Genomic DNA, 24,431 nt, shown 5'->3' with positions numbered 1-24,431 from the left:
GAGTGTGAGTCAGGACGTGACTGTGACTATCACACCAGGACTGGCACATGCCAGTATGCCAGGTATCTGTCTATACTTTGATTTTAGATATCAAACTTGTCTTCAAGATGACAGGAAAGCAGTTTATCCAAAGATCTATCCACTCAGCCTGATGGTGGTCATTTAAAGATTGCTCAGATTGTTGAATTTCATGATTCTCACAATTGTAGGAAATGCTTTAAGTTTGTTGTTAATTTATTTTATTCTCTTTGTGACAATTTGTAAAATATGTACATTCCACGGTCTATTGAGCCATCTGCATAAGGAGAGGTTAGCCAGGAGGCAGGAAAGCTCAGGTTTGTGATGGAGCACTTGCTTTTTGGATTCTAAATATTCTCTCTGACCTACTGTGATTGGGTTTCACCTTTGTCTCCTCATTTGTTGTGTCAAAACCTTGTGACTTCATCTGAGATAGGTTTTCTATTATGTAAATTAGGAAGTGAAGTGAACCCACTGTTACAAGAGTTTTCTCCGAGATTAAGCCTCCCATCTTAGAAGGCAGTTTTTTTTTTTTAATTAATGTCAGCTGTTAAAAGCAGAGGCTGTGAAAGAATAGGTGTTCTAACAAACAGAAACATTCCATCCAGAAGAAAAGTTCATTATACACCAGGGGGAAAACCTGGATATATTCAGAAAGTACCTTCACTTGACTAAGTTAACTAGATCTATTTAATCCCACACACATATAAACTGTAATAATGATGAGATATGTTCTCTGATATGCTATACTGCAAGGAGAAAGTAGAGATCATTTGATCCTAGAAGAGGCAGACATGAATTTATTTGCTTGAAAAAAGAAAAAAAAGAGAGAGATCACTTGTGCTTCATGGAAGCCTCAGAGACCAATTACTGTGTGGAACATTCTGAGATCAAGGAGGGTTCTAACAAGTTGTGCTTTGTCTAAGTTTTATAGTGTGCCCCATGTTTCCAGGTTTTGCTGGGTATACAGATAACTCTTTGCTCCCCCGCCCCCCTTACCTGTTCATCTTGACTGTTTGAAAGAAAGTTCTCTCAGCCCAGGAAGCAAACTCCTCAAAATTCTTCAGAAATTCCTGAAACTGAAGAGATTCATTAGGCCTCTCCATTCTCAAAAGCATATATGCAGTAATGATGGCTAATATCATTCTAAGGTGAGTCGAGCTACTCAGATAGGATAGAGACCCTGGGAGCAGCCTGGAAGTACCAAGACAGTGCCAAAAAGCTTAGAACTAGTAGTGACCATCTAAACAGCATAGAAGTAAAGACCAACTGAGTTTTCCAGAAAAGGATCAGACCAGCTGAGCCATTGGGAAAGGACAACCTATCTCGTGTTGAGTTGTGTTCTGGCTGTGTATTGTGCCCCTGGTTTGCAGCTTCCTTAGGTGTCACACATGTCAGAGTGCAACTTGATGATGAATCGTTCTTTGGGCCATTTCTACTATGTGCTTCTCACCCATATTATTATAAAACCACAATAAACTTCACTGGCTCAACACAGTGAGCTTAGGAAATTTATATAATTTGGTCTTTCATGGAATCTCTATCTGGGAAGAATGCATATCGTGTATGTGTAGTGTCTCCCAGGACTCCTCAGTTTCATAATATATTGCCACCTAAATAGGACTTCTCCAACCAAAACATGACTTGGGGAACTATGACTATGGTTCTAAGGCTAGCCCTGCATGCAAGTGAGTACGCAGCTCAATGAAGAGCATTCAGGCTGTACCATGAATTTGAAAGAAAGCAATAGGGAAATGCACAGGCTTTGGAGGAAGGAAGAAAAAAAGAAATGTTGTAATTTCATTGCATTTGCATATATGTTATGTATTTGTGTATATGTATGTGTAATGTGTTTATTGTTAATATAACAATTGTATTATCTGTGATGAGACTTTGAGAAAGTGCTCATGGCCTATCATTTGCTTTCATAAACATCCATCTTCTTGGCGGAATGGATTCATTGATTACTGGGAAACTCTTGCTCTGGTTCTAATATGTTAAGTCGTCGTCACTCATTCTAACTAACACAAGTACTCTCTTGACTTTTGCAAACTAAACTTACTTCTGAAAAATATCTGATATTAATATCATAATACAATTACTAAATTCTACATTAAAGGCACAAGGAACATTGACAAATCATCTTTTTGAATTGCACATTTTCAAATAGTCAATGTTTATTTTTGAATAACATATGCATTAAGCCTAGGAATGCATCAAAATGTAGAGATTCAATGGAGCTTTGCAGGCCTGGATTATTAAAGGCCTTCTCCATGACAGAAGATAAGGCTATAAGCTCAGCAGTTGTTGTTATGAACATCTCGGCACTTCAAGACCTTGAGAAAGTTGTCAACTTTATGTGTATCCCTGCGCACACAGCGGCTCAGGGTGTACAAAGCGATGTTACGAGTGTCTTCATCAGACGATTGCAAATCTGACCATCCATACCAGAAACTGTTTTCATTTTCAACAGCTCCAGGCTGAATCTAAATATAGAAATGAGAGGGATTATTTACAAATATCATTAATTGGTAGTAATACCTTCTCGTACACGAATATATATATAATATATGTGTGTGTGTGTGCGCATGTGTGTGTGTGTGTGTGTGTGTGTATGTATACGAATGGGATACACACTTGAACAATTTATGCACCAGCATTTGTGGAACAGAATCAGTGTTGTTTAAACTTCAACAGTTGACTTTTATATTTCACTATTATTTTTTGAGGCATCTTCTCTTATTTTAGCAAACACTCACCATCTTTCTGCCCGCCTAATGTTTAGATACTACAGAGTACTCAGTACATCTCTTTACTTTGATGTGGATTCTAAGATGAAATTCCTGGCTGCTGAAGAAGACATTTATAGACTGAGTCTTTCTTTAGCCTCAATCTATAAAACTGACAAAGATTGATTACACTAGAAGGAAAATTTATTAGTATAGAATGGATTTATCATATATTATCTTGAAGGCATTAGGCCTCATAAAGTAAATATCATTCATGAATACATGTTTTCTGATGTATCATTGGTACCAGAAGTGGTATATCCATGTAAGAGAAGATTGAGTGATCAAGAAACTGGAAGATGTTTTTCATGGTGTATATGCATTTAACCAAAGAACAATACAAGAACTGATGTTTTCTCAGCTTATTCTCCGAGGTACTATTCATACTTGTGGATTTGAGGAGAATATTATTTTAACCTTCTATCTTTAAGCTCAATCTATTCTTCATAGAATGTATTCTTTCAAACTCATGAATATATCAAACATTTTCAAAATGGCTAAAGTTTAGTTTCAAGGCTGTTAGCAGAGTTTCTGAGTTATTCAGAAATAGCTAGACCACCAGTGAAAGCTACTCTCTGAATTACTATGAGGACCAGATATTTTCTATTGAGAGTACTACTGTGTGTGGTTCTCAGTACAGAAACTGAAGACTATAGAATGAACAAATGGCCTCTCCTTTTTGGCAAGGCTGTAAGTGAATTGGATATATATATATATATATATATATATATATATATATATATATATCCCAGAAATGAAATATTGAAAAATTCACTTTTTATTAAACAAATCAATTCTTTCACATAGGAGATAAGCAAAGGAATGTGAAGGGTAAGTGGGCTTACCCTGCTGAGTATGATCTTTAATCCCGTCAGAAGGCCTAGAATTCGTTCCTCCAACTCCTTGGTTCTTGAGATCATAACATCAGATGCACCCGGAAGCCCAGCCACTACAATTGCCATGTGCTTCACAGGATTTTCCCAGGCTTGTAGAATACTGATGGCCACTTTTAGAAGGTCTTCCGACTAAATGATCATGAAGAGGATTTCAGGGTTATCACATATGGTGACTGACTGAAGGTCATGAACTTGAGTATTGAATTATTATTAATAGGAGTATAGAAACCCTTCTTAGCATGTGATGTGTATTCTAGAAATAACATTCTATCAGAGAATTACAATTTTCTCAAATGGAATTGATTTTCCTTAACAATGATTTCTGGGAAATGTGAAACTGATCACGTTTTGTTTTCACTGTGAGTTCTACCAGCTGAAGTCCAGGTGAGCCTCAATTCTTTATGGTCTTATTAATACCACATAATAGAGAACTTTTCTAGGGATTAAATGAATCCATGACAACTGCTTTTTGGGGCTTCACTATAAGAAGATCTGAGGAAATGGTGATCACTTCCTGTACCTTTTCATCCTTCAATTGCCAATATTATACTCACATTTTATTTATGAGAGGAGTTTGTGTATGTTCTGGTAATGAATATGAAGAAGAAATACACTACATGTGTAAGAGGCATACACATAATAAATTTTGTGTAAATCATATTCAGAAGTTTTAAGACAAAGATTAGAATCAACTGTGAATTTCAAACTCATATTAAAGCTTACCAGATAATATTAAGGATAATTCCACAGACAATATGTTTTTAAAAAATATTGCTCTAGATGATCAATTTGTTAAGCTGCTAGAGAGAAATTATCAACTATATGATGTCATTGTCTGTTTGGTGCTTCTTCTTCCCTTCTCTAGACTCCGAGATTGTCACATGTGCTATGGCTCCAGTAATCACACACAGCAGATCTACCTTGTATATTACATCGCTTGTTTGGGTCACAATCAGGGAGGAAACCTACTTTTGTTTGGTGGACTTGTTCTCTGTTTTCTGGAGTACGGAAAGCAGCAGTGTGGCATGTGCTTATCATCTGGCTCTGTTTCCAAACACTCCTACCAAACTTCATATTCTGGAAGAAATTGAAAGGTCTGATTTTTTAGCGTTAAACATTGAACAAATACATTTATAACCACATCAGTTAACAGATTTTATAGATGTAAATGTCTTAGCAAATAATAAATCTATAGAAATTGAAACAGAGGAATGGAAAGAAGAGTGCCTACATTTTCTGTTCATGGGAGAATTAATCTAATATTTTACCCACCAATATTCTTCCTCTCTTTGTTATTCTATTGTCATTTTGCCCTTCCTAAAAGGTATTGTTTAAAAAGAGCACTGAGTACCACAGATACTGTAAAACACCAAACATTTAAGCATCACTTTTTCTATTTATGGAGATGAGTGTCATACAATAGCACATGTATGTTCATAATTATGTTACAATTGACACTCAGTAGTCCATTTCCTTTAAACAAATATTGTAATATAAGTATTTACTTTAAGTATCCATTTAAGTTATAAAGGTAGTATGCAATTATATTGATGGTGCCAAAAGAAATCATAAAAATCTAGACATATTCTAAAGAAATATTTATCAGTGAGTGAGTGAATGAAGAATTAAAAAATATATATCTACATATATCATATATATCAGTCAATTGAAGATTCTGTTTACTTAAGGAAATTATTATCTATAGTGTATTTTTAATACTAGTAATCAGTAAATTTGTAAAAGTTTAATTGATGTCTAGGACTATTGTACAATTAAAAAACTATGGATATAGATTTTAGAATGAAAGAAATGCTCGTTAGTGAAAATCACAAGGGTGAGGTATATTCATCGTAATTCTGAAAATACGTGCTCTGTATTCTAACTTTGCACTGAATTCATTTTTTTCTACTATTGAGTCACCCTAGTCAAATCTAACATACTCATTTTTTGAAAACCAGCCTGTACTTTGCGCTGAGACTCTCATCCCTGGAAGTTGGAAAACAACTATTTTTTTTTTTATAGCAGCACATTGGAATTTATTGAAATACCAGAATTCGGTGGAAAGCAGACTCTCTTCGGAGAGCGCCGCTGATGGTTTAAGTGAGGAGGAACAGGCAGCTTCTCTTTCCCAGGAACTAATTTAAGGTTCAGGGTAGAATGCTTAAATAAATTGAGAGGCATATGCAGGATGGAATACAGCTCAGCAAAAATGACATCGCTCTTTGATATATTTAATCAGGTGTGGGAAATCTCTAGAGAGTTAAGCACTGGAAAACAACTATATTTTTTATTGATTTTTATTGAGCTCTACCTTTTTCTTGGTTCCCCTCCCTGCTTTTCCTCTTCCCTTCAACCCTCCCCCAAAGTCCCCATGCTCCCAATTTACTCAGGAGATCTTGTCTTTTTCTACTTTCCATGTAGATTAGATATGTGCCCTCATTGTTGTCTAAATTCTCTGGGATTGTATTTGTGGGCTGGTTTTCTTTGCTTCATGTTTAAAAACCACTTATGAGTGAGTACCTGTGATAGCTGTCTTTCTGTGTCTGGGTTAACTCACTCAAAATGATGTTTTCTAGCTCCACCCATTTTCTTGCAAAATTCAAGATGTCGTTATTTTTTTCTGCTGTGTAGTACTCCATTGCATAAATGTACCAGATTTTCCTTATCCATTCTTTGGTCAAGGGGTATTTAGAAAAACAACAATTCTAAGCATGTGGGGTGTTCTGACTAGCTATTTCTTTCTGTTTAACATGGTTTCCTATAGTTTAGTTCAAATCCACTTACGCAATTCATTACAAAACAATTCTCCTATACCAGATATCTATAGAGTGCCAAGTGAAAGTACCGGTGAAGGTAGAACCACTTCACAAAAGACAGGAGTTCAAAGGGCCCTGATCCATGTATTTTGTACTTTATATCTAATGAAGTTTTTTGAAAAAAAAAACATTGTTAAAAATTGCACAGTTACTACATCTTTTACTTAAAATTTAAGTTTTCATGAAGCATCCAATTGTCTCTTGCTCATATTTCATATCAACTGAAAATTTTAATCTTTTAATATTAAAATTTTAATGAAATATTTAATATTTCACCATTACATATATAGTGTTTGAAACTTGATTCATAATAGGTTACTGTTTCATTAGCTGAGTGTCCTTTCAGAGAAGATCCAGTACTTACGAAGTCAGCGAAGACTTTTGAGGCCAGATCATGGGTGTAGTGAGATAGTTCAACCACACGTTGGTATAGGTTTCCAGTGGACAAACGGGGACTCGGTGAGGAGGACGCATGCTCCCAAAGGAGCAGATTTGACATTGCCAGCAGAAGGAGTGTCCCAGCTATAAAAAGAAACGAAAATGAGATGATCCACTCAACGGAGAATATATTAGTGACACTGTATAGGCTGCACAGTCTGTTCTGAGGTCTCTGTGCTACAATACTTGGGTTTATATACATGGCATCTGGGATAAGTAGTCCAAAGTGGAAACACAGGTAAACAGTAATGCTTCCCAAAGCCACAGATTGTGAGGTAGGAGAATCACCTTGGCTTTTGCTTGGCCCTGTAGAGTTTCTAAAATTTGCAAACATTTTGAGATGAAATTAGTTCTGAGACAGAGATTTTAAACCATTTTTTCATTATTTTTAAGGTTTAGTAATTTGTGTTAATTTTCCATCTCATTAAAGTTAATTTTTATGCAAATATCTCTTGAATATTAAGATGATTTTTTAAAACAAACGTACTTTTCTCTTCACCATTTATTTGCATGTAACAAATTGGTAAAGTCACAAACCTACTTCTTTGTTTAAATTATGTGCCAAAATCTAACTGTTCCTCAGGTGGATTTTTTTGAGGAGAAAAACATCCAAACCCTGACAACCCATAATTTACTTTCTCCTTCTGTGACTGACACAAGTATGCCATTGAGCTTGTGTTTTCAAAAAAGTCCAACTTCTCAATTTCAGCTATTTTGTCATTTTTGTACTATTTTTTTGGTTTTAGAAAGTGTCCTGTGCAGTGGATGATTGGTAAAAGTGCCCATCAGAAGCAAGTAACACTCTTTACTGTTATTGCTATGTCAAGAAAATAAGAATAAACTAAGTTAAAGTGATATATAAGTATATGGACAATGCTTGGCATACGCTTTTACAGAAGAAGAATTCCTCAAGAGAACCACTGGATCTCCAGGTTAATTCAGTAACTGGTTTCACAAATTAATTCTCAGCACATTGTTGACCTGATGCCAGGTGAGTAATAAAATGCATCAGTTTCCCAAATATTACAACACCAATAACTCCAAAGAATGCATTCTACCCGAACCCATTTTCACAAAATAATATGCTAATAGAGTAGAGAAACATTAAAGAATTACTACTTACAGAAGGACAGTTGAGCCAGTGACAGCTGCATCTCTGAGAAGATCTGCTGCAGTGTCGACTACAGCACAAGAAAGCTTCTGTACCTGAATGCTGTCTTCTTGCAATTCACCTCCTCTTATATATACTAACAGAATCTCCCTACTTATGACCATTTAAGTCTAAGTGCAGAAGGAAGCAGTGTCTTTTGACTAGGTAAAAGTTTCAAGATTCTATCCACGTAAGAAGTATTGAAATAATCCTTACTCTTGCCACAGTTCTGTCTCTGTATGTATTGTTTTTGCTTTTGGCAACAATGTTCAGGGTTCAAATCATTTTGGAAATCACAAATGTCATCTCAGTTCATTAATGATGCAGAATCATGTCATGGAGGAAAATATACTTATTTCCTCTTATTTTTCTCTAAATCAGAGTTATATATTCTTTCTGTCAAGTCATCTATAAAGTTCCACAAAATTTTCAGGTGGTGACAAATGCCCTCCCTCAGTTATCTTTGAAGTTTTGGGCCAGCATGCCCTAGAAACAGTTAATTATTCCCAACATTTTATTAAAACATGAATTTATTGATATATCCTCCAAACTCAAATGACTTTCTTCTCACAGAGTAGATACTTCCTCAGTGTTAAGTAAGCAGAAACACAAACGTTCAAAGGTCACTTTTAATGCTTTCAGTTAACTTGGAAGTGTTGGTGGAATGCTTAGCAAATATGATTGGTACCTTCTACTCAATCTTTAATTTTATTTTGCTTTCTTTCCTCACAGTTTTAAAATAACAAGCCATGAAGAGGATAGCATTATATCATGAAAAGTTTGCATACAGCAAGTGACCAGCTTCAGGACAATGTATAATGCTCTTGATGTTGAGAATCTATAAGTACCCAGAAGTGTTGTATCAAGGTACAATAGAGGAAGAAGAAATCTTATGTCTTAACAAGAATGGAGAACTGGAGCAGATTAACTTAGCTGGGGTGAGAAACTGTACTGTGTTTTGCTATCCAGACTCAGTTGCCCGAGACCTCTATGTTATGCTGCCATCTGGTATAGCGCTGATAAAATAGAATCAGTTGAAGTGTCAAACGTAGATCATTGAGGTAGTTAGTAAATCCATGGTCATTTCTGTTCTGCTATACTTATTGCCCCAATAACTACCTTATGGATTCAGGCACTAAATGGTTTGGTAGGAACAGGCTCTTTATTGTCCAAGATTTCAGTTCAAATTGACCAAGGATGAATCAGTAATTTCAGCTTACCATGTTCCCATTTCTCCCAGTAAGACAAGTCCCACTTACAGTTCAAACTCAAGGTTATCTTTTAACATATGATGTCAGTGTATCTCATTCACCTTTAGTGTACTGACGTCAAAGGGGAAAGTGCACAGAGATGCAGAACTAACCTGGAATAGCCTTTTTAGTCTCGACACAAATCCCTTATGATTTGCCTTCCAATGACTCCCTTTATGAACCCTTTCCTTTTTTTCCTGTCATCTTCTTTGCTTTTATACTTAGCAGTCCAAAAACTTCTCCTACAGTATCCATCATCTGGCTTGTGTTCCAGTGTGGGTGAATATTTTCTGAGCACAGATAGTTTGCCCCACCTGTTGTCTAACTGATCATCGGCTTTTTCAATGACACATTTTAATGTATCTATCAGCAATGTAGTAGTGAGGTTGGATAACCAACATCAAGAAGAGGTAAGAAATTTTTATTATCTCCCTATTAAGGACTGAACTATACAAATCCAGGATGGGTCAATTTTCTACATCCCACATTTTTTTTCCTTCAATAGCAAACAGGAACAACCTTAATTTCACAGCATTTGTCCCCAGAAAATGTCAGTTAATCTTATTCATAGTTTCATTTTGGTATGACCTATAATGTGCACTGTATATTTTATAATATGTTGGCTGTCTGGAGATAAGGGTGGAAGTAGAAAATCATAAACTCTTCTATGAATTAAGTCAACTGGTCTCTGTGATTGAAATATAAGACATTTAGGCAGCTCATGTGTCAGAGAGTGTTTGGTGCTGGTAAGCTTTCCCAGGTGCTATGATAAAGGCAGAGACTGGATGAAGAGATCAAAAGAAGAAGAGATTTCCTTTGTTTTGATGCAGTTTCTATTATTTTTAATGCCTTTTGATATGTATGTGTTTTTATCTTTGCCTTTTCATGTATGATGTCAAAACCATGTGGGCTCATCTGAGTTCAGTTGTCTGTTATGAAAGTTAGGAAGCGAACCTTTTGTTGTAACAGTTTCCTCTGAGCTTAAACCTCTCATCTTGGAGGGAAGCTTCTTATGATGTCAGATGTTAAAATGGAAGGAGGTGAAACAAGATGGGTTATAATGGGAAAGAAAACATCTCCCCATTCTGCAGGAGAACTCGTTATGTTCAGGAAAGAAATATTCAAGGGCTTCTAAACATGAACCTGGCCAAATTAATTAGTAACCTCTTTCCAAACATGTATACACTGTAAGAAATGCTGAGGAACAGTCTCTGGCACAATGAACTGCCTAAATGGCTGTCAGAACCCCTGCAATGCCTAGAAGAAACAATGTTGTTTACCAGGAAGAGGTTCACAGGAGCTGAATTGCTTGGAAAAAAGAATAACAGAAGTTAGTTGAGGTCCCTGGAAGAATTGGAGGCCAAAGAGGCTGCCTAGAAAGGTGACTCTCCAACCAGTTCATCCACTGCAAATTGCAAAGTGTGCTCCAGCAGATTACCAGGTTTCTTGAACTGTGAGCCATGGATGGTTGGGGTTTGAATGATGTGTGAATATTTCTGAGTTTGCGTTCAAGATTTAAACTGGAGTGTATCACAAAATAGTCTAGATAAATTGTTAGATATGTTGTTTTCCAAGTTTGTCGATGGGCTTTCTATCGAGTCCCTAGAACTCTACCTCAAGAGAGTCAGATTCTTACACCTCTATTAGCGTTTATAGGCATGTCACAACACTGCTTAATTTTTATAAAACAGCAAAAGAAATTTTGACAAATTGTCAGTTTGAATTTGACATTTATAAAGGGTCATTTTTATAAGAAGACAGACATTATAGCCATGCGTGTACACAAAAGGTAAACATTAGAAGTTTTGAAAGTCTGTTTGATCCAGGATCATCTCAGTGGCAAATACAATGGATATGTAATTACCTGTTGCTGTCATGGACAGTTTGGCACTTTAGTACACAGAGACAGGTAGAAACCTTACGTGTACACCTGAGCAGACACTGGAGGAGGTTATAAAGAGCAATAGGGTGAATGTCTTCGTTGGGTGATTTCAAATTGGCCTGTCCCAACCAAGCAGAGCAATAATTTTCTTCAGTTTCATGTTGAACCTAAACATCAAAAATACAGTTATTATTCATATTATTAATGCCTATTAGTTATTATTTTCTTGTGTGTTTTTGTGTGTGTCTTGGTGTACATTTATATATACATGAATGAATGTGACTTGCAAGGGTTAGCCTGTCCGAGCATTTAGGGATCAAAGGTCAACCTTATGAAAGTTCTTCTAGTGACTACTTTCTATTTTTTTAATTAAAAAAGTTTACATATAAAATGTTTTAATTATTTGAGATTATGATACAATTATTTTATTTCACCTTTTCTTTTCCTTCCTCAAAACCCTACTATAAACTTCTCCTTGATCTCTTTCAAATACGTTCACTCTTTTCTTCAATTGTTGTTACATGCACAGTTGTGACATACTGTGTATTTTATACGATTATATTCTTTCCTCCCTTCTAACTTCATCTAGATCGTTCCACATTCTTGTTCATCCAATTGCAGGTTAATGTTCTTTCTCTAAACACCATCAGTAAATGAAGCTAAACCTTTCCAATGTCGAAACAAAGACAAATTTGATGAGACAAACAATACAAAACAACATAAACACAATATACACACATACACAAATAGACATACAGAGTCTGTTTTGTATTGGTTTACCACTACAGGGCAGGAGTCCTAGAGTGTGGATTTGCAAGCAGATCCTTAATAATACCACTATCAACAAATTGGTTACCTAAATTTCATTCTTTCAAATGGAATATTGTAAAATTATTTTCTCATTATAAAAATCACCTCTTTCAGGCTAGAGATAAGCAAAGAACTGTGAAGAACCAGCTTATCTTGCTAAGTAAGGCCTTAGTTCCTTCTAGCATTTCTTGATTTTTATCCTGCACATCTTTAGCTTTTGACAGCATATTATCAGAGTCTCCTGCAAAAGCAATCACTGCAGATACCAGGGGCTTCCATAGGCTTCCTAGGCATGTGAAATATTGATAACTGCTCTCAAAGGTCTTCTGCTTAAGCAATCATGATAGAAGATTGCTTTAAATAAATAACTTACAGCATGGTAAGTACATGTGATGTTTGCACCAAATGGCATTCTACAATATCAATTTGTTATTTATAAATGTACAGAGAAACTTTTCCATATAACATGTGTATTTTAGAAATGCAAAATTTACGCCATAGAAGGATAGCTTGCTAAACTAAAAGTAATTAGTCTTAACTCATTCATTGCTGGTGGGAATGCAAACTTGTGCAACCACTTTGGAAATCAGTGTGGCGATTTCTCAGGAAATTTGGGATCAACCTACCCCAAGATCCAGTAGTACCACTCTTGGGAATATACTCAAGAGATGCCCCATCAAATGACAAAAGTATCTGTTCAACTATGTTCATAGCAGCATTGTTTGTAATAGCCAAAACCTGGAAACAACCTAGATGCCCTTCAATGGAGGAATGGATGAAGAAAGTGTGGAATATATACATATCAGAGTACTACTCAGCGGTAAAAAACAATGACTTCTCGAATTTTGCGTGCAAATGGATGGAAATAGAAAACACTATTCTGAGTGAGGTATCCCAGACCCAAAAAGAGGAACATGGGATGTACTCACTCATAATCGGTTTCTAGCCATAATTAAAGGCCATTGAGCATATAATTTGTGATCCTAGAGAAGCTAAATAAGAAAGTGAACCCAAAGAAAATCGTATAGTCATCCGCCTGGAGAGGGGAAGTAGACAAGATTGCAGGGCAAAAACTGGGAACTTGCGGGTGAGGTGGCATGGGGCAAAGGGGAAATGGGATGAGAAACATGAGAAGGGGAGGATGAGAGGAGCTCGGGAGATTGGGATGGTTGGGATATAGGAAGGGTGGATACGGGAGCAGCGAAGTATATATCCTAACTAAGGGAACTCTTTATTCTAATATGAAGCTGAACTGATTTTAAATTTTTCCATCTGTGTTCTACCATATTCCATCCTGTTATCTATTGTTTGATTGTTTCCATTAAAATTTGATGGGACTCAGGAGATGTCCACAGAAGCTGACACAGATGAACGGGATACTAATACTGTCATTATTGAGTGCTCCAAATGATCTTCACACTGATGAGTCAAATTGAACCTTTATATATTTACTTGTGATTCATACAGTGTTACAGAATAATAAATCTAAAAAGCACTAAAAAACATTGCTTACCAAATTGTATGTTTCCTGGGTATGGATAACTTATTTTCCTTTGCATCAAGTAGAGTAGTCCCTTTGGGCATGTACAGGTAAAGAACAATGACATAGTGTTGTTTATTATCAACATGAGTAGCAATAACAATAGACTATAAATACTCATAATATGCACTCACTGCCAGACAAATACATGCAAACCATCTCCAAAATGAAAGGAGAAAAATACCATGGGAATGTGAGGGAAATGTATAATGCATATGAAGGAAAGGAGCAGACAAATGGGGGTGTCAAAATTGGTTGTGGTATCCTTGTGACATAATGATTAAGAGTGTGGGCTTGAGGTGAGTGAATCATAGATTCACACTCTACCTTGACATGTATGAAACACAACTTCAGTTTACCTCTTGAAGACTTGGTTTACTGTAAGCCTAACAGTACTTTGAGTTAGAGAATTTTTTGATGATTAAATGCATGGGTATCAGTAGAGTGCTTTTGGGGGATTTTAGAAATCATATATGAATAAATGTTCTTCTCTTCTTTTTCCATTTTTATAATCATGTTTTATTAATGTGGGGAGTTTTGCATGCATTACTGGTGTAATCAAGAGAGAATAAACTATCTGCATGATATAGATACACTTAGGAGTTTTAGTGTAACTCAAATTCTAGTTGCGATAAGTCTCAGAGTAGAGACTCTAATACCTGTATTTTATAGTTGCCAAGATATGTAGACCTCAACCTAACATGGACGATTCAGAATCTCGAATTTGTGTGGTTTTCAGCTGAGATATAGGACAGAGCCGTCAAGACAGGACTACACAAACAATGAAGAAACGAAAGGATCAAAAGAAATGACACTTTGGGTGGTTAAATTGTATGTTGCCAGAAGGGGAGCCTTTGTATTACACCATGAACACTACTGTCTGCATTTCTCCCACACGTGCGGAAATGTATGTGCAAGTAGTGAAGTCTAATTCACATCAAATATTCTAAAGCAGTACCCAGGCTAGTTGTGCTCTGTGAAAATTATGAAGGAAATGCCTGGAGGACAAGCTCACAGCTTTCTGCAGGAGGGATAGATACAGTGCGGCAGATGTTGAATATCAGGTTCTGTGACAATACTATTTGGCAAAATTTAAATTCTGGAAGAAAGTAAATAATTAAAATTTAAAGTTTCTGAAGTGCATAAACACATCTATGAACAGAACATTGAAGCATTTGATAGATAATCAAATTATATTTTATTTGTATATCAATAAAAATTGATTATATCATGTCACCAATACCTCTCCTATAATTCCTTTCATGTCTACCATACCTACTCCCTCTCAAATTTCTGGTATTCTTTTCTTTGACTATTACAGTTACACACACACATACACACATATGTCATGGATTTTATTTATTATTGATTGCATTTGATAGAAGTTCAGTTTTTAGAAATAAGAACTACATTAAAATTGAAGCACAGAAGTAAAACAAATATCATCTCCCTACTTTATCTTCCAATTAGACATGCAATCTAATTTTCTAGCCTGTAAACATGTTTCTTCAAGATTATTTTCTTGCTTTTTTATATTTCTTAAAGTTATTGTTTGGAGAGAAGATGATAAAATACATGAAACTACACAATGCTAATGGACTGAAATAACACCTTTCTCCAGAATTAGAACTGAATGGCACAGAAGGTTGTGTGTAGAATCACATTGTGACTTTCTTGCTTTTCCTTGGTTCAAACAGGTGTGGTTCCTTTAAAAAGAATTTATCAAAATCTTTTTACTAAAGCACCAAGGAGTACATATATTTGTACCACACCAAATTCAAGATAAATCTGGGTGAAATAATGGTGATGTCATAAAATTTAATCACAAATATCTGAGCTTTAAAAAATTATTTTATGCATATGTGAGTTTGTCTATATATGTGTCTATGAGCCACTTGCATGACATAGAGGTCATATATTGTGTTCGTCATCTGTAATCATATTTTCGGACAGTTCTGAACAACTGTGTGTGTGTTGGGAATGGAATCTGGATCCTACATAAAAGGAACCAGGACTCTTAACCACTGAGATATTTCTCTGGTCCCCCATCTGGACATATGCTTGAGGAAGTACATGTCAATGAGAAAAAATAATACACAAAAAATTTAATGCTTATATAAACCAGTAGGGTTTTTATTCCTTAAGGTATTTATTATTCAATATTAATATTATTTAATTCCAACAATCAGTAAATTTGTAATGCTTTAATGGATTTCTACGAATACTGAGGAGCTGAAAAACTGTGACTGGAGAATAAGAAATGAAAGAAACCTTAGTAAGTGAGAAGCATATTTGGAATACATATTCATTGAAACTCTAGAGATATACTCTCTATATGCCAAGCTTTATACTGAAGTCTACTTTATTTTCTCTTTACTTTAAATATCTCCTGTATATCCATTGGAAAGGAAGTTATTTCCCTTCAAAATATCGACCCTTCTTTTGCAGCTAGGCACTCATCACTGGGAATTCTAAACAGTGATTCTTAGCATTTTATAATTTCTAAGCACCTGTTTTTGTTTTGTATGTTTTTCTCTTTATATGATTTCAGATAACTTTAGTTTTATATTATCTATATAGTTTAAATCAATGAAGTTTTCCTGAATGGGCTATATATAGATATTTTGATTTCTTGGGAATGTATATTTATTTTCTCTAATGTTCAATAAATTTTATGTTTGTAACTTATTATGTCTACTTTTTCTTTGAAACATCACCTATTACTTAAGGTGATTTAGAATAATAAGTCTGCTTTTCATTTCACCATTCTTTAGGCATGCAACAAAATGGCAAACTCATAAACTTACTATTATCATTTATATTAGACCTTGAAATGGAATATATTTACTAGGATGATGCAAGTGAGCAGACACACACCTAATCCATGGTGATACAAGTAATGATGGTTTCTTCCTTATGGAGTGGGGATGATCAAATTGGATCATTTACTCTCCTGTTCTCAATAAGTTCTATTTCTCCATTTCAACAGCTAGTCATTTTGAGTTGGTATATTTATTTTCTGGAAAGTATTCCATGAACTGAAAGATGTTTTGGATCCAGTGCCCATAGGATCTGTAGCACTGTCCCTATTTACACTCATGTCAATGAAGACAAAAAAAAATGGCTGTAGGCATTACCATGAGTCTTCAGAGAAGAAAAGTTCCCCTACAAAATCACAGATCTTCAACAAGTAATCATATTCTAAAACTTCTTCTTGGCTCTTCCCTTCATTCTAGGCGAGGCATGTTCAGACATTAGTTCTGTGTAGAGTCAGCATCAGTGACACCAAAGAAGCTATTATGTCCAGACTGAGGACTTAATACTTTACTTGTAGTGCTTATGTAGAAGAGCTTTGATGAAGACCAACTTCAGGAGCATGACTGAAGCAAAAACGGCTACATCTCTCAGAAGTTCCACCATAGTGTGTGCTCAAATTCAAGAACATTGCTTACCCGAGTACTGTCTTTGGTCAAGTTTTCATCTCAGATATAATATGTGTGTCTAATATGTCATATATATTCTAAAGACATACATACTTGTGTGCATACATATACATGAAAAACTGTACTCAGTGCCAAGAAGAATTGGAGGCAACTGAAGTAGTCTTTTATCCTGTTAAGTGTTATGTTTCTAATACTTAAGTGAGAATTAACATTCTCTTGACTTTTACCATACTCCCACTTCTGTACGTGCTAGTCTGCATTTTGCAATAGTATATCTTGGGTTGAAGATTCTTTGCAAATCACTAGTGTCATCTCCATTCCCTGATGAGTTGCAGTCATGGGCCAGAAGGAAAACAATGACAATTTCCAAACACCTTGTCTCTAGTTCATGGTGTTATATGCTTTCTGTCACGTCTTCTACAATGTTCCTGAGTGTTTCAGGTGGCAATACATGCACTCAATTCTCATTTGAGTTTTGGACCATCGTATCAGAGGAATAGTCATTTATTCTCTGAAGTTTAACCAAACATATTTTTTTTGTCAGTAATGTCAAACAACTCATTACAAAGTAGGTGAAAGTTCCATTAATCAGTAAGCTTAAACAAAATGTTTATAAGGCACTTTTACACAACAGCAATCTGAACATAGCTTCCTTAAGGAAGCCTATGACCATCTCAGGCATTGATTTTGCCCTGTATTACAATATCATAAGTGGAGTGTTTTTTCCCCTTTGTTTTTTTGAGGCAGTGTTTCTCTGTGTAACTGTCATGGAACTTGCTTCATAGACTAGACTGGCCTAGAACTCACAGAGATCCACCTGCCTCTGCCTGCCATGTGTTGGGATTAAAGCCGTGGGCCACCATCACCTGACATGGGAATCTGTACCTCCATTTTTCACTGGCCATGTCAGAGGAACAGCAGCTGGTAATCAACATCAGGAGATCCTTCTACCATAATTAAAGGCACTGATCTTGGATAGGTGAATCTTGGCTAGGCAAAGCCCTGAGAGCTTCGACTCCAGAAGGGCTCTTGCTATTGCTGTCATTTGTTGGGACCATTTGGAGTACTGGTCTCCAGCTGCTCTTCCTTGTCTTTGATCTTGAGATACTAAAGGCTGTGTTAAAGTTGTTTACCAGCTCTGCTTCACAAACACATGTTGCCTTGGCCTTGAGGATCAGAGGATAAGGTTTTCACCTGTTGGCCCACCTGACTGTTGGGTATATAAGCCTCCACGGAGCTATTGAATAAAGGGCTTCTTACCAGTGACTAGAGGTCCGTGTCTCTGTCTGTCTGTGAGTCTTTGTGTGTTTCAACCTCCAGCCCCTTGCCTGAAGCTTGCGAACTGTATGGCAACACACAGAGCACAGATAGGCCTTGTGTGCTGCAGTCATTGCATGTTTGCCAATGCCATTTTTCTCTGGTATCAAGCATGGTGTGAATGCGTGTGGGGGCATTCCTGCTGTCTTTGATGTAGTGTTATTATCTCATGGAAATATCTCATTCTACTGAGCGTTTTTACCTGTGCATTATTATGAAAATGATTTTCTCTTAAGCTGTACTATTTAACTGAAGCAATGATTTTATACAATAACAGTGGTAGCTTAAATAGAATTTTGATGAGTGGGGGTTTTTAATAAATATGGTAAGGAATTTGATAGAAGTTAGTTTAGCGGGATAATTATTATAGATAAATGCAGGCTATGGTGTTGTACTCACCCTGATACAGCAGGAGGATAGAAAATAAGAACAAAGAAGAGTCACACAGCTAGGAATTATGAATTTCTCTGGAGAAGCCATATTGACTGTGGCTTAGGTTAATGATTAAGAAAAATAACTGAGTTCCAGAAGCTAAGATAGCTCAAGTTCTTTTCATCTTAATGTTAGGAGATGTGTTCATGTGTGCATGGGTTTTGGTGTGTGTCACAATTAAAAAAAAATTAAAAAATGACTGATGGTTAGGTTACAATATTTTTCTTAATGGTTTTGAGGTAGAAAATTTTGGGAAACAATTTAAAGTTTGTAAACTTTTAATAGTTGAACAAGGGACTCATTGAGGTCAGGGAATAAGAACAATGGCAACCTGGCTACTGATCACTGGCAGTGTATCTTTTTTGCTAGGATGGGTTGGTCATCAAGTGTGGTGATTAATTCTTTGAACATATTTCTGCTCTCAGCTATCCCTATTAAAAATAAAAACTGTTGCCGGGTGGTGGTGGCACACGCCTTTAATCAGGAGGCAGAGGCAGGCAGATCTCTGAGAGTTCGGGGCCAGCCTGGTCTACAAGAGCTAGTTCTGGGACAGGTCCAAAAGCTACAGTGAAACCTTGTCTCAAAAAAATAAATAAATAAAATCTAAAAAATAAAAATAAAAATGGTTCATGAGTGGGTAGGCACTCTGAGGATTTAAAATAGAACTGTTTTTCATATTTAAAAGCTTAGATTTGTCATTTTTTAAGATTTCTTATAAGATTGCCTTCTGAGATAAATAATAAATTAATTGATCCTTTCTTTGTAACCACAAAATGCAACCTTCCAGCAAAAGAACTGATTGAGAAAAATATCTTCCGTGCTTACAGTCTGTTAATCTATAACATGTTGCTTGGACATGAACATATATGGGTTTCTGGGACAACTTGTTTTTTACCTATAATGTATAAAATATTTAATCATGTAAGGGGTATGGAAAACATGCTTGTTTTACTTACACTCATTGTAATAATTTAACTAAAAATAAATTGTAACCACTTTATAGTTTTTATACTTCTTGAGAGGTTTTGCTATGATATATAAGCTGTAAGGAAAAAATTAAGAAATGACAGAAGGGAAACATCAGAGTAGAAGAACAGAAAAGAAATAGAGTAGAACTAGCAACAGAAAAAATAATAAAATAAAGTACCAAGCTTTGGGTCTCAGAATATTTTTCATGTGTCTGTCTGTCTGTCCAGTAGCTTGCTTGCTGTGCTGCTCCTCTTCAGTTTCTCTCAACTGGCAAAAGCTTGCCAGTTGTCAGACACTAGGTGAGACCCTGACAGGTAGGAGATTGGGAGGTGTGTGTGTGTGTGTGTGTGTGTGTATGTGTGTGTGTTATTCTCTTTTGCTACCCCCGCAGAATTAAGCTTTACTCTCTCAGATAGAAAAGTCAAGTTGAGTGATTAGTTCGCCTACACCATGGTTCCTCCTCAATCCCCAAGCAGCTGAATGCTGGACCTTACAGCAGTAATATACAAAGTTGACTGTAAATATAAATCAGGACATTGCTATCACCATAACTATTTGTTCAAATTTTACTATTGAACACATTGTCTGAGTTGCTGATTGTTTTTCCATCTAGCTGTGTGCTAACAACCATAGGTATTTCCCCTGAAACCACCTGCCATCTTTTTGTAGCATAAAAGTTTTTCCATATGAGGGAGTTTCAAGATCACAACATAGTCAGGATTGTTTTAATGCTGTTTAACCAAAGTATAGAGTTTCATCAGTCACATTTAGTCATTTCATTCTGCTATGAATCTAACCATGTGTACAGATTACAAATGCCGTATGCTCCAATTTTCCAACACTCATAGGACAAACTGACCATAGACACAGGGATTTTACTGAAGAAACCTATAAATGCAGCACTTGGATATTTGCATGTATGTTGCACACTTTTGTACAATTTTTTTTAACTACTTCACTCTTAATAAAAATTATCTCATTATTCAAGATGATTTATTAAATCAATATACCTTGTAAAAATGGTATATCATGGAAAGCTTATAGATACTGGCCATCTTCCTTACAGAAAAAATTATCATAATTATCATTGAGATTGAGCAATTGTGAGAGCACAAAGAAAATGTAAACAAAGTCTAATGCAGTAAAAAAAAAAGTTCCAAGACTTAGCAAAGATTCAGGCAACTTTATTATCTCAGCATGGATGATAGACCTTATTCCATTATATCATAAATTATACACCATCACACTGCCAAAATCTCAGTTTCCTTATCTTTGCATCTTGCATGTTGCTAGCATTCTGAGTAAACCAAATCAGTTGAGATTGTGCATAGACCATTAGGGAGCTAGGTTGAGCCAGAGCTTATTCTGTCCTGCTGTGATGACTGCCTCCCAATGCTCCTTTTGTGTTTTGATATGCACTATGTGAGTCTAGTGACTACAGGCTGTTTATAGACCCAAACTATTTTCTCACAGAGCCCATGTAGGAGTCAACAACTTACCCTATCATACTCCCATTTCCCAAAATAGCACAAGATTGCCTTACATTCGACTACAAACAAATCTCCCAAAATATGGTTTGAACAATTTCTATATAGCTTGTTCACCTTCTGTAAACTTACTTCAAGGGAAGAAGTACAAACTATACTCTAATGGAGGAATAATTGTCCACTATTAGGAACTGCTTGATTTCAAAACAAATATTGTACTTGATGCCTTCTAATAGCCTCTTATGTCATTCAATCCTGTCCCTTTTGCAGACTGTCTTGAGTGATTTAACACTCATATCAGCAAAAGCCTCGCCTACTGTAACCACAACCTATTGTTGAGTTCTAGTAAGGGAAGTATATTATGAACACAGACAATGTACTTCACCCTGTAGCTATCAGACCTGTCATCTTTTTATTTACCAAGTTGTCATCTTTTTCTTATAAATTTTATTGTGTTCATGAAGCATTGTGCAAATCTCTAAACGAGACAGGATGCTTCCATTTGCTATGTATCAAATGAAAGAACTCTTCAAATCCAGGATATGGGGATTTCTTATATCCTACAAAGAATATCCATAATAGAGAACAGAGACAAACTTAAGCCTATATTCCCAAAGACTGGGAAAAAGACTGATTAATCTGACTCATTGTCAGACTTAGACATGGTCTAGACTGTGTCCTATAGATTTTTCTGGATTATAAGTTGGCCCTAGGCATATATGGAAGGAGAATATTATACTTTTCTTTCTTCTCTAGTTTAGTCAAAAGGTAAAGAAACAAGCCCATTTCTTTTCATCAACACTTTTATTCATTGTACAAAAAACAGAGAAATTCATATTATGGATTTAAGAATCCACCTGTGAATAGTCTTTGGCATAATCAACAACCAAGAAAACTCATAGCCAATTTTTTCTTTGTTTGGAAAACAGGGGATTCCTAGCTGCTGGTAGGGTTTCCCTGGTGTTCTATTGAAAAGATGGCTACCACTTCTACACAAGTGGATATTAGATAAATAGGTAAAAATAAGAGGGAATCCTTTGGTTTTGACAGGGTTTAATGTATTTCCGTTTCTCTCTTCTCTCTCCATCTCTCCCCTCTCTCTTGTGTGTGTGGGGTGTATGGGTATGTATGCAGAATTATAGAAGCCAGAAATTAGCCTGGGTATCATTCTAGGAATGTTCTTGACCTTATTTGAAAAAGGCTATCTCCTGACTTGAATCTTTCAATTAGGCTAAATCTGTTGGCCCAGATCCAGGGATCTTGCAAAGCCTGTCTCCTTTGTGAGGTGTCTAATACATGCCACATGCTAGGCATCTTTACTTCAGTTTTTGGTACCAAACTCAGGAAAATATCTTATTTACCATATATAGACTATTGCTCTTATTTGTGAAAAAAAAACTGATTTTTTAATTTCATGATTAGGAAATATCATGTGTTTCTATGTGTTGACCTTGGTTTGTATTAGTCTCTTTATAGCAATTTAAGAAATATAAATATGGAACCAGAAAATATTATATTGAATGAAGTAACCCAGTCTCAGACAGGGTAAGTCCCCACGTTCTCTCTCATTTGCACATTCTAGTTCCAAATTTTCAGATAAAGGTATATGTCTCAGTCTTCTTCAAAAGGAACATGATTTTCTAGCATGGGTTCATTACAGAAAGGCACACCTAAGCAAACGTAGAAATCAAATGGCCCTGGGGTACTTAGTTCCAAATAGCCATCTACAAAACAACTCCTGTAACCAAGGCTCAGCAGAGGGACATATAAGAATGTAAGAGTCACAGGACCATAAAATCTGCTAGGATTTGAGGTCTTCGACTCCTCCACTTCTATTTACTACTTACACTCCTGAATTCTCAACATCATGGCTACTTAAACGAGACCTGAGAAATTCCAGCAATATTTGGCATCCCAGTGTAGATGGGGGAAATCTCATGGAGTTCACTTCTACATGAAGAACTACAAACAATTAACAAGTAGAGGCCGAAAGAGAACTTGTTTTACCCAAGGATGAACCCACTGATTGTTTCTCTAATACCAAGTTGTCAGCCCTATAAACATATATATTCAGGAAACACTGAATAAACTCAGAAGGTTGTATTTGTATGTTGATTCATGTGCAAATGCAATAACAGATAGTAACAGGAAGTCCCAAATTTGACAGAGAAATGGAATATCTAACATGGGAGGGATATTAGAGAGGGGTGAGAGAAATTATATAATTATACTTTAACTATAAAAAATTAAAAATAAACTCAAACAAGATGATCTGGGAAATGGAAATAGAATGAAATAATGCAATATTTGTGTTGATATCAAGCTACTGGTGAATGCTGAACAGTTATCCCTGTCCTGGAGTTCATTGTGAATATGTCTCTCCTGTAGGTACACTAAAGATGAATGATATATGGAGACATATGCTCCTTTTCATGTTTAGCAATATTTTTGTTATATAGTCTTTTAAATTATCTTGGTTTATTGTGAGAAATGGGAGCCTGGTCAATTGCTCAGTAATCCATGGTTGTAACAGCACACATGTATAATAATAAAAACCTGTCTGCTAACATGCAGTCAGATGTAGTCAGTTCTGTTGTTAGCTAGAGAGGCACTGAGTGTAACAGAAAAGATTGGGTCCTGGTATTTTTTGGCTCCTTATTAAGCTAAACTTCACTTTAAGTGCTTCTACCTATTTAGATAACCAGACTAGTTCAACATGGCAGGATGAAGAAACTGAGGTTCATGCAGTGTGGTGATAGATTACAACAGTTGAATGCATTAGTGTGTCCCATACAATATTGTGTCAATTAATACTACCCTTTGAAGAAAACATTTTTCTTGGGTTACCTGAGGCCTTTAAAAAGATTAAAAAGATTATCTACTACTACTACTACTATTTATACTTTCCCCAAAGGTAATGAATCCAATTACAATGCACACTATTTTTTTTTTTTTTTTTTTTTTTTTTTTTTTTGGTTTTTCGAGACAGGGTTTCTCTGTGGCTTTGGAGCCTGTCCTGGAACTAGCTCTGTAGACCAGGCTGGTCTCGAACTCACAGAGATCCGCCTGTCTCTGCCTCCTGAGTGCTGGGATTAAAGGCGTGCGCCACCATCGCCCGGCAATGCACATTATCTTTAAATGGCCATTATTTATAAACTTCCAAATGATACAGTAATGACTTCTATATGGTTAAC

The 24,431-nt window shown here is 35.9% G+C and overlaps 1 protein-coding gene across 1 annotated transcript; it reads right to left on the bottom strand.

Annotated features, from left to right (window-relative positions):
- Nucleotides 1–2,315: 2,315 nt before the first annotated feature.
- LOC130886225 (prolactin-3B1-like) lies at nt 2,316–8,111 on the bottom strand. The gene is made up of 5 exons (XM_057788178.1): nt 8,081–8,111; nt 6,884–7,041; nt 4,673–4,780; nt 3,653–3,832; nt 2,316–2,504 (listed from the first exon to the last, which is right to left on the bottom strand). Exons 1-5 carry the CDS (start codon nt 8,109–8,111, stop codon nt 2,316–2,318), a joined length of 666 nt encoding a protein of 221 aa, XP_057644161.1.
- Nucleotides 8,112–24,431: the final 16,320 nt, after the last annotated feature.

The sequence above is a fragment of the Chionomys nivalis genome, chromosome 13 (assembly GCF_950005125.1).
Source record: "Chionomys nivalis chromosome 13, mChiNiv1.1, whole genome shotgun sequence".
NCBI lineage: Eukaryota > Metazoa > Chordata > Mammalia > Rodentia > Cricetidae > Chionomys > Chionomys nivalis.
The sequence above is the reverse complement of the archived record's forward strand: the minus strand, read 5'-3'. Positions and strand labels throughout refer to the sequence as shown.

Coding starts and splice junctions, on each gene's coding strand:
- LOC130886225 (XM_057788178.1), bottom strand. CDS start 8,111: ATGCAGCTGTCACTGGCTCAACTGTCCTTCT. Junction 4,781..6,883: donor CAAAAGTCTTCGCTGACTTC/GTAAGTACTGGA, acceptor AATTTCTTCCAG/AATATGAAGTTTGGTAGGAG. Junction 2,505..3,652: donor TAAAGATCATACTCAGCAGG/GTAAGCCCACTT, acceptor TTCTATATTTAG/ATTCAGCCTGGAGCTGTTGA.